This window comes from Otolemur garnettii, unplaced genomic scaffold (genome assembly GCF_000181295.1).
Source record: "Otolemur garnettii isolate 467f Iridium unplaced genomic scaffold, OtoGar3 scaffold00010, whole genome shotgun sequence".
Taxonomy (NCBI): Eukaryota; Metazoa; Chordata; class Mammalia; order Primates; family Galagidae; genus Otolemur; species Otolemur garnettii.
The window spans coordinates 16,488,372-16,499,536 of NW_003852405.1; the positions used below are offsets into that span (position 1 = coordinate 16,488,372).

The 11,165-nt window shown below is 39.2% G+C and overlaps 1 protein-coding gene across 1 annotated transcript in view; it reads left to right on the top strand.

Annotated features, from left to right (window-relative positions):
• EVI5 (ecotropic viral integration site 5) overlaps nucleotides 1-6,112 on the top strand; it is a 197,085-nt gene extending 190,973 nt beyond the window's left edge. The window contains exon 19 of the mRNA XM_023509878.1: nucleotides 2,993-6,112. Coding sequence (XP_023365646.1) covers nucleotides 2,993-3,307 — 315 coding nt within the window. The 3' untranslated portion in view covers nucleotides 3,308-6,112. The remainder of the gene's footprint in view (nucleotides 1-2,992) is intronic.
• The last annotated feature ends 5,053 nt before the right edge of the window (nucleotides 6,113-11,165 follow it).

Sequence of the window (11,165 nt, forward strand, 5' to 3'; positions counted from 1 at the left end):
AAAGTGAGACTCTTGTCTTAAAAAATATATGTGTATATGTAATATTACACACACTTAAGCCCGAGAGTTTGAGGTTGCTATGAGCTATGACTCCACAGCACTCTACTAAGGGTGACAAAGTGAGACTCTTTGTCTTTAAAATATATATGTGTGTGTGTGTGTGTGTGTGTAGATAGATAGATAGATAGATAGATGTATATGTATAGCTCCTGAAAGTCTGGTAGTAAAGATAAGCAGCGTTGTGTTTAGAGTCAGGTAAGGAGAGCCCCTACCCCCAACATATTAGAGGCCCAGTGGCCTCCTTCCAGCCAAACTCCTCTCCACAGAATAAGGACTCTCAGAGAACATGCCCACCTGAAGTTGACCCCAGATAGACCTTTTTCTGGGTACTAAGTACCCTAGAATTGTTTGCCCACATGCCCACTCCCAGGGCCTGATAGGCCTCCTCCTCCATCAGAACCAGTATGCATGTTCCGAAATCCAAGAGATAAGCTTGAGTTTACCAGATAGTTCTTTTGCCTTCACCATTTTTTCTCCCCACCAAAAATTCCCCTGCCTTTGCTATCCTATATTAGCAGTTCTCAAATAAACAGATTCCTTTGATATTGAGGAAATGACCTCTCAACATAGTTAATTTTCGTTATGGGCCAGGGCCGGGTTTGAACCCGCTACCTCTGGCATGTGGGACCGGTGCCCTACCCTTTTGAGCCACAGGCCCCGCCAACATACTTAATTTTCTATAATTGCATCTGATATGAAGCTGCAGTGTTTTAATTCCTATAAATTTTGTTAGAGCAAATGAAAGCCACAGCTTTCCAAACAACTGGGAAGTTGGGGTTCATCTGCCATCCTCCTCCTTTATAACAGCCAGGAAGAAGGAAGGTGCAGTTCCATGTTATTTCTTCAAAAAAGTCTGGGGAAAAAGAGAAAGGAAGAGATTAACTGACTTAATTTTACACTTAGAGCTGTAAATCATGTGTTGCAATCTGGGGATAGGATGTTGCATCAGAATGTGGCAGTTGTAATAACGCAGTGAGTATCACAGCCTTGAGGAGGTCTCTGTGGTGCTCTGTGACCCTCTCCTAAAGATCCAACTCCAAGTATAGATCCCTTCTGTTCTGCCAACGAGAAAGGTATTCTTTAAATTGCATTGTACCTTACTATAATTTTTTCCTCTTGATCTAGAGCACAAGGATTTCTTTAGAGTCAAGGTCTCCTTCAGCCAGATATCACTGTACTTAGTCCCAGCATCTTTCCTGCCTCCCATTATCATACACAAGCAGAGAAGTGCTGAGGTTTCTTCACTCCTTCCTGGGAGTCCATCAGGAAAGCTGGGAGGTATCATGGCAAGGCTGTCATGTCTTTATTCTCAGACCGTTAGTTTTGAAAGTGTGTGTAATATTTCCTGAATATTTCACATAGCCTTATCTGGAGATCTGAAAGATAGTGACTAGGAGTTTGTCCCTGATAAACAAGGATGAGGGTAGGAGACATGGACTATGTTTTAGCAAGATTCTTTGTTAATAGCCAAGTAGGTACTTAGTAGCTAATTATTTTTTGTTTATTTTTGTTACTGGTTTTACTGTAGGAGCAAATTCATGGTGGATGGCAGAAATGAAATAAGCAATGAGATATCAAAATTAAAATGTATTAGCTGGATGTTGTAGTGGGCACCTAAAGTCCCAGCTACTTGAGAGGTGGAGGCAGGAGAATCGCTTGAGCCCAGGACTTAGAGGTTGCTGTGAGCTGTGATGCCACGGCACTCTCCCCAGGGTGACAGCTTGAGGCTCTGTCTCAAAAAAAAAAAAAATTAAACTATATCCAAAACAAAACTCTTGAGGACAGGGCTAATGTCTTCCTGATGGTAGGTTTGGGGGGGTTGAAGAATCTTAGGCAAGGAAATTGATGAAAAGAAATCACCTTTAATCCTAAATAAAAGGCAGCTCCATATACCAGAGGTGGTGGGTTCAAACCTGGCCCTGGCCAAAAACTGCAAAAAAAAAAAAAAAAAAAGTCCTAAATAAAACTGGTTTTAAAAATGTGGTTTCGATTTAGAAGAGACAACAGTTTTTCAATTCTGAAGTCTAAAATTAGTCAGGCTTGCTCACCAAGTAATAGGTAGCATTTGACCTCCTCACCCCACATGAGGTTCTGGTCCTATGAAACTCCAGGCACAGAGAAACAGAACCTGTTTCCCAAAGATGGAAGGAGAAGGAAAGCAGTGCATGCGTGCCAACCCTCCCTCCCTCTCTCTCCTTCCGGGGGCGGGGGGTGGGGAGGCAGAAATGTTACACCCGACTGGCACACCTGTCCCGCAGAAGGAAGCTTCATTAGTGGGAAGAAGCACTCCTGTTCTCTGGGTGACAGTGGTACGGCAGTCTTTGGGGTGTTACAGCAGGATGGAGACCCTTAGCAAATTTTAATGATTTGCAAACATTTTTAACACTCAATTATGGAGACATGTTCTCTCAAGATAGGGTGAGGTGTGTGATAGTTCAGAGTATGGTCTTTTAAGTTTCTGTTTTCCCAAAATCCAAGTAAAATATTTACAGGTAACTGATAGGATGTCTGGGTTTACCTCAGAATTATCCAGGAACAAGAGAGGTATAATGTAACAAGATTGTCCATGATGTGTTTCAATTGTTGAAATTAGGAGATGGGTGCGTGGAATTTATCATATTCTCTCTAGTGTAATAAAAATCCAGTTTGAATCTAAACTCTTGTGGTTAGCTTTATGTCCTCAGCAGGTTATTCCACCTGATTCTCTATTTTCTAATCTGTAGAAAGAGAATAAAAAAATCTACCATAAAGGACTGTTGTGATGATTCAGTTAAAATAAGTTACATGCTCATTGTATAACATATAAAAGGCACTCAAAAATTCATAGTTATTCTTTACATGTCTTTTCCCTTAAACATGAAAGGTCTGCATTCTCGGTGTATGTGTGTGTTTTCTCCATTTGAGTACACTAACTTGGATTTTGTTTTAACAGCTCAGGTGCCTAAAAGGCCAGAGGGGCTTCTCAGGCCAACCTCCTTTTGATGGAATCCACATTGTCAACCATTTGATAGGAGATGATGAATCATTCCATTCCTCTGATGAAGATTTTATAGATAATTCCTTACAGGAAAGTGGCATTGGTTTTCCTTTGCACAGAAAATCTGGCCCAATGTCTTTGAACCCTGCTGTGGCAGATGATAGTGAGAGTGAAACAGAAGACAGTGTCCTGGAGACCAGAGAGCGCGATGGAGTGGACCAAAAAGAGCGGCCCCCGAGAAGAAGAGAGTCCTACTCAACCACTGTCTGACCATCACTGTGACCTAGACTGCGGATTTCTTTAAGGGATCAGTTCTATGATTAGGGATTTGGGAACTTAATCTGTTTCATATGTACATAGATATTTTATAATCTTACCTGACTTTTAATCTTTGCCAAATCTTTACCACTGACTTAACCATTGCCATAAAGTAGACTGGAATGTGGTTAATGGGTAAAATAAGATCCTAACAGTATTATTGAATATTAGTGTTGCTTGTTTAAAAACGCAGCTATCTATGTGGGAACCATTTTGAAGTTCAAAACTATGGAAAATTATTTTCTTCAGACAAAACTGCTCTTGTGCAATATTTTATGCTCTGTGAACAAATTGTATATTTATGTTTATCAATTTGCTTTCAAGGTGGCTGTCTGCAGACATATGACCAAGACATACATCTTATTTACCTTCTGTTTTATGTTTGGGGTATTTTTTTTTCCATGAAAATTATTGTTTTATGAGTGGGCCACTGAAAGTTCCCAAACACAAAACCTTTTTTCTGTATAAATTCGTAAACAAAAATTAATGGTTGTCTGTTTTGAGAGTTTTAAGTTTTCTTTTAATTTTTATGTGCATATGATGCTTCCATGTGTTAGTTACTAGTCACAGTAGATTAACTACAAATACATTGTTCATTTGTTGTATATATTTATGAATCTGCACACCAGCCCCAATAACATTTTATATGATGACCATACATGTTGCAGAGTGACTGCTTTCAGCATTCTAGCAAGACTTCTGTAAATAGTAGGCTAAAAGTAAATTGAAAAGTTAAAAATAAAACCAAACACTAATATTTTAAGAGCTTTAGCATTTTGCTTAGCATTCAACACTAACAGATTCATAACTGATGCCTGTTCAAAAACACTATTGGTAAAATCTTTTACTTCCTATGTATGTGATGAATTTTTCATGGTTAAACAGGTTATAGCACATACTACTTAGTGTTTTTATTTTACGTAATGTAATTTAAGTAATGGGCTAAGCTCCAAGATGCACAGCAGTTATATCTACAAATCTATGAACATCTTCAGATTCTCTAGTTTTTAATCTATAGATAAAGCCATAAAAGTCTTTTCTTACCAGTTTTTCCTTTTTTTATAGTTCAGACTTTTTTCCCCTAGAAAATGGAATACTGTCATTGCCTGTCATAAATTGGAAGAAACACCCAACTTACATTATATTATGGTGACAGGAATGTGTTGACTGGGCACTTTCCACTCTCATTTTTGTTAGTAGACTATGAAAAATAGAGCCTCGGGGAAAAGAGAAAAGTAGAACTTCGTATGTGCCTCACTTTGCACAGTTGTTCATGCCGGAAAAGAAGTTACAGGATGAAATGGAGTAGCAGAGACAAAAGTTGTTGGCTTTCTAAAACCAGGAGGTAAGCCTCCAGCAAGGCCTTTGTAGCTGTTTGCCTGAGAAATGAGATCAAAAACATGCCTTCTGTGTCTGTCCGTAGCACCAGGCCAGATTCTAGTGCTTAAGTAAATTACTAGTGGTCCCAAGCCAGTAAGTACCAGGGACAAGATTTTTAATCCAGATCTCTGTAACACCAAAGGTTTTGAAAGGTTCAGCTAGTGAATGAATTTCTCAGTTTTCTAACAATGTGATTTAAATGAATTTGATTTAAATGTGTTTCCTGAATATAATGACAGATAGAGATATGTGAATATCAGCACTCATAAGCTCTACATTGTTCATGAATGTAGTCCCTACTGTTAGAATTGTCTGGTGCTTTGGGGATTCTCTTTTGGGGTTCTTTACTGTCAGCCTAATGGCTGTCAGTGCTTAAGTGCAGGGAGATGATTCGTGGTCATATTCTTGCTTTGACACCCTCCCCCCCATGTCTAGAAATCTGAAGGATCTGAACCAAAGGTCAACCAAGTGCAGCCCATGAGATAATTCCAGTCAGCTGCCTGTTTTTACTTTTTTAAAAATGGGAAAAAATTAAAAAATATTTTGTGTCACATGAAAGTTATATGAAATTCAAATTTCAGTATTCATAAATAAAGTTGTATGGGCACACGCCCATCCTTACCTGTTTACATATTGTCTGTGGCTGCTTTTGTGCTACAGTGGCAGAGTGGATAGTTTTACCAGACTATTTGGCCCAGATAGTCTAAAGTATTTACTGTTGGGCCCTTTACAGAAAAGGTTTGCTAACTCTTGATCCAGACACACTAAAATTGAGTTTACTTCTTCAGTTTGGCTCAATAGAACAAACCATATGATTTTACTGTTGAGCTAATGATTTGGAAATGTAAAATTGCATGGATATTATGCTCAGAACTATTCAAAATGGAAAGTGTGTCAGATGTTTTATACGGTGAAGTCGTTGGTCCGTAGAAACTTTTGGAAGAATACCTATATCTTTGGACAGAGAGAGAGGGAAAGAAAGGAAAGAATTCCAGAATCTTAGCATTGTTCTTTAAAGCAGGTAGCATTGACCTTCAAGGTAAGCATCATTGAGTAAATGCTATAATTTGACTTTAAAATAATAACAGTTTTCTAGAATCTGTTTGAATTCTAAACTTTGAAAGATATTCTTAGGAAATTTCCTATGTACCATTTTTGGTTAGGAGTTAGATGATAAAAGAATAGTGGTCTAGATTTCTTAACCAGTAGAATATACAAAAGAGGAATCATGGTAAATGAACCTTACTCTCTTGATATTCTTGATCTTCTTTGGACAGTGAAAAACTAGAAACATCACTCTTCTCATTCAAGATCTTTGATTCAGCCGGGCACAGTGACTTACACCTGTAATCCTAGCATTCTGTAGGCCAAGGTAGGTGGATTGCCTGAGCTCACAGGTTCAGGCCCAGCCTGAGCCAGACCAAGACCCCATCTCTAAAAATAGCCAGGCATTGTGGCGGGCACCTGTGTCCCAGCTACTTGAGAGGCTGGGGCAAGAGAATCTCTTGAGCCCAAGAGTTTGAGGTTGCTGTGAGCTATGACACCATGGAACTCTACCAAGGGTGGCAAAGTGAAACTCTTGTCTCAAAAAAAAAAAAAAATCTGATTCGAATAAACCTTAGAAGAGTTTAAAATCTTCCTGGCCTTTAGGATGCAAAAGAATACTGTGTCCTGATTTAATCCAGATTAATATAAGGATGTTATATTAATAACATTCTGAGGCATTAAACAATGTTTTCTTGATGGATTTTTACTTATTTTTTTTTTGTGTTATTTAAATGTTATTCAGTTGAACACTTAGAGTTGAGGAATATTTAGGGGGGAAAGGAAGAATGAATTGACTCACAGTGGGAAAACTGGCTCACTTGAGATATTACCTGCCTGGTGTCGTTGCCATCCTGGGTTCAAAGGCTCAGAGTAGAGGCTGTAATAATCTGAACGAAATGGAAGTCGCATTGAGGTAATCAAGCAGAGATATTTTAGATCAAAAACGCTTCAGCATTTTTAAAAACTGGCACCCATCTACAGTCTCAGATACTTAGAAGGCTAAGGCAAGAATTTCAGGCAATAATGTGCTATGATTGTGCCTATAAACAGCGGTAGCACTGCAGCCATGGCAACAGAGTGAGACCCTGTCTCTAAAAACAAACAAACAAACAAGAATGATAAATTTTATCTTCCTGGAAAAAGAAGTCAAAGCTAGGTCTTTACATACTTTCTGCCCTTTTTTCTTTTTGCTAGATACAAGGCACTCAATGTTTGCTAACTAACTGAGACATCACATTCCAGCTAACTGGCCAGTTACATTGGAAGGGAAAAAGGGAAGAAAAAGAAACTTTTTTTCAGCTCTGAACATGATGCAGCTTGTTACTCTCCAGATAGTGCCTTTGATTGAAAATAAGGTCTAGACCTATTAAAATGCATTGTTTTTGACATCATAAGAAATCATATGGTTCCTTATTCTCATTTATCTTTTACATAATGCACTATAATACTCAGATTTAAAGTAAGATAAGTATATGAATTACATTTCATGATCAGCTTGATTAATGTAGTACGAGACACTGTCAACTAACATTTCATGAAGTCAGTGAATTACTTATTAAAAACAGTGAGTTTGGCTTGAAAGTAATTGCTGCTCTGTCAATAATAAAAGTAAATTTTAAAAATTCTACTGAAATTAAAATTTCTGGTTAAAAGAATGGTAGTTGCTATTTATAACCCAAGTTTTACATCACACCTATTGACCTACCTATTTCTTCTTTTCACTTCAAAGAGGAGATGGTAGAATAATACGTTTGATGCACCAGAGAGATGCAAAGTTATGGTGTATTTCGTTTTCCTGTCAGAATTTTTTATTGTAACATTGTATGATAACTTAAAATGTTTACTTGTGCCTTTGCTTTAAACAATTAAAGATTTCCATTTTATAAGAATTTGTTTCCTCAAACTTTTTAAAGAGGGAAGGGCATCAAAACACTGTTCAAGAATGCTTGGCCTAATACCTATGAGATTTTCATTAGTGAGGTTTGTGTTTGGTAAGTACAGTGGCTCTATCCACCTGTTCACCCCGCATTTGGGGGGGGGTGTTGCCAGAGAGAAAGTATGGTACATAACTGGCGTCCAGTAAATATTTCACGATTTAATGAAAGACCAGCTGTTTAGACTTGGTTCCTTCAGGAGTGTGATAATTTTTTGAAAATATTAATGGCAGTATGGGCATCTCATATTGTACATGACATTATTAGCAGCTAATTCAGTAAACATTCAATTATATGGGTTTTGAGTATGCACATAGAGGCTATTGTAAAAGGAAAGTCTTGCCTTCTGGAGAGAATCAAGGTAGCCAACTGGGCACAATAAGTATGTGCCTCTTCTGTGGAGAGGAACCAGAATAGTAAGCAGATTCTCACATTTCAAACAGGTTATCTAGGAGAGAATTCTAGGATTCACCAGCAAAGTGATGGGAAGCACCGAAAGTGGTAACAGAGAGGGTTCAGAGCAATTTACTCACCCAGGAACTAGCTAACAGCTGAGAGAAGCTCCTTGGATATAGGGAAATGAGTTTCCCTGGTAAGGAAGAAGCTCTCAAGACTCCATTCTCCAAGATGAGCTTCTATATTCTATGCTACAAGAGAACCTCCGCACCCACACAAATCTCAGGCCTATAATACGGAGCTGCTTGGAGATTGTACAGAGACATTGCTCCAGAAAGGAACCTGTGTAGAATCCCACAGGCATCCAAGCCTAGAGCAGCTTGAGTTGAGTGCCATCCTGACAGCTAAATGCTGGGGGCCTGCAGCACACGTGCAGCCACCACATGGCTTCAAGGAGAGGTAAAGGAGCCAAGTGCTCACATGAACCCCGAGAAGGTCTCCACTGTCCTGCTGGGCTCCTGCTGACAACTGAGCACACAGCATTTTCCGAGCTGCTTACCTGGGTGTGGCCCAGCCTTTACAATGGCAGGTCCAAGGCAGCATTATGAGAGTTTGAGTCTGGACTACAGCCTGCCATTGGACTAAAACTGGATTATCACCGCTTTAGCCCCCTTATAGTTAGGACTAGCAAGAGAGAAACTCAAGTACAGGAGTCCCATTGATCCTCAGGCGACTACATTGCAAAAGGACTTCACCATAGTGTATTAGAATGAAAAAATCGAGCAAATTTCAAAATTAACAAGAGAAAACTCTTTTGTCACATATAAAGGAAACCCTATCCGATTGACAGCTGACCTCAGCAGATGTTAAAGGCCAGAAGAGTATGGAATGGCTTTTCTAAGTGCTGAAAGAAAAAACCACAAGTGTCAGCCAAGAATCATATCTTGCCAGAATAAGCTTCATAAATGGAGAAATTAAGTCTTTCTTAAGCAAATACTGTGAGAACTGGTCACCACTAAACTGATACTACAGGAAATGTGCAAAGGAGGCTTAAACATGGGACCAAAAGATCATTATTCACCTTCATGAAAACATGAAAATATAAAGCCCACAGGTCTTGTAAAACAATCACACAAAGGAGAAAAAGAAGGACATAGCAATGTGGGAGAAGTTGGGCAAACCACAAAGACAAAAAAGAGATTAAGAAAATGTATAAAACTAGAAATCAACTAACAATATGACAAAAATGAAGCTTCACATATCAATGTCAACCTTGAACATAAGTGGATTAAATGCTCCACTTTAAAGATATAGATGGGCAGAATGGATAAAAAATAATAATTATTATTTATGACCAGCCAGAGAGACATAGTGAGACCCCTATCTCTACAAAAAATTTAAAAGTTAGCCAGGTGTGGTGGCACATGCCTGTAGTCCTACCTGCTTAGGAGACTGAGGAAGGAGGATCCCTTGAGACCAGGAGGCTGAAATTGCAGTGAGCTATGATCATGTCACAGCACTCTATTTGCAGGAAACAAAGTGAGACCCCCATCTCCTAAAAAAAGAAAAAAAATGAGCCAAGAAATTCATATTACCCATAAAGACACATTCAGACTGAAAGTGAAGGGATAAAAAAGATACTCCATGTAAACAAAAAATGAACGGGAGTAGTAACTATACTCATATCACATAAAGTCAACTTTAAATCAAAAACAATAAAAAAAGGAAGTCATTGGATATTGCTGAAGGGATGATTCAGTAAGAAGATACAATGATTCTACGTATATGTGCACCCAATATCACCCAGATTCACAGACCTAAAGAAAGACAGCAAAACAGTAATAGTGGGGGCACTTCAACACCCCACTCGCAGCACTAGACAGATAATCAGAACAGAAAATCAACATTGGACTTTAGACCAAACGGACTTAACAGACACAGAACATTCCATCCTACAACTACAGACTATACATTCTTTTCCTTTTGGGTGAAAAAATAAAGCCACTTGGGCCACACAAAAATGTATACACCTTTGGGGACGCATCACAAATTCGTCTGTATATTTAGGAGCTGGTGAAAGAGTCAAACCTCAAGCACAAGGAGGTACCACCTCATACCTATTCAAAAAGGAAAGAACAAGGGTACCAAGGATGTGGAAAAATTGGAGCCCTTATGAGCTGCTGCTAGTAATGCAAAATGGCTGGTGGTTCCTCAAAAAAGTTCAATGTAGCATCACCATGTGGTCCAGCATTCCAGTTCTAGATACACACTCAAAGCAGGGACTCAATACTGCTACACCCGTGTTCATAGCAGCGTTATCTGCAATAGCCAAAAGGTGGAAACGACCCACATGACGCTCAAAGATGAATGGGTAAATCAAAGCCAGACACATAATACAGTTCCACTTAGATGAGGCACCCAGATCACAGAGACAAGTATAGTGAACATTAGGAGGGGATGGAGGTAGGGAGAGGGGTGGGAATGATGAAAAAGTTAGGAGCACGGAAAGTGGTAATGGCTGCCCAACACCAAATGCACTTAATACTACTGATTTGTACACATACAACTGGTTTAAATGTGTTTTTAAAAAAAGGCATGTTAAAAACTTAGAGTCAATTTATAAGTTAAACACACTCAAAAGAGATTTAGGAGGAAAAAAACCTGAAGAGTGATAAAATTTACAGTGCCCATGAAACAAAAAAATATTGAAGCATAAAATTCCTGCACTAGATTGAGACGAGCTGTGTGCTGCTCAATCCTGACAAATCACGGAAGAGCCTATGACGCCCTGCTAGTCCACGTGCACCCCAGACTCCCCGCAGGAGCCTGTCCTTCCTGTGTTGGTCTTCTGCCAGATACCACAAAGATAGCTCCCTACCTCCCTCCGGTCTCCGCTCAACTGTCACCCGAACAGGAGGTCCTTTCTGATCCTTCCTTTGAGAAAGCTCTTCCCAGCTTTGTGTTTCTCCCTGGCACTGACTACTCTCTGACCTCTCACACCTTCTGCATTTAGTCTCCTCACTGGAATGCACGGTTTCTTTTTTTTTTTTTTT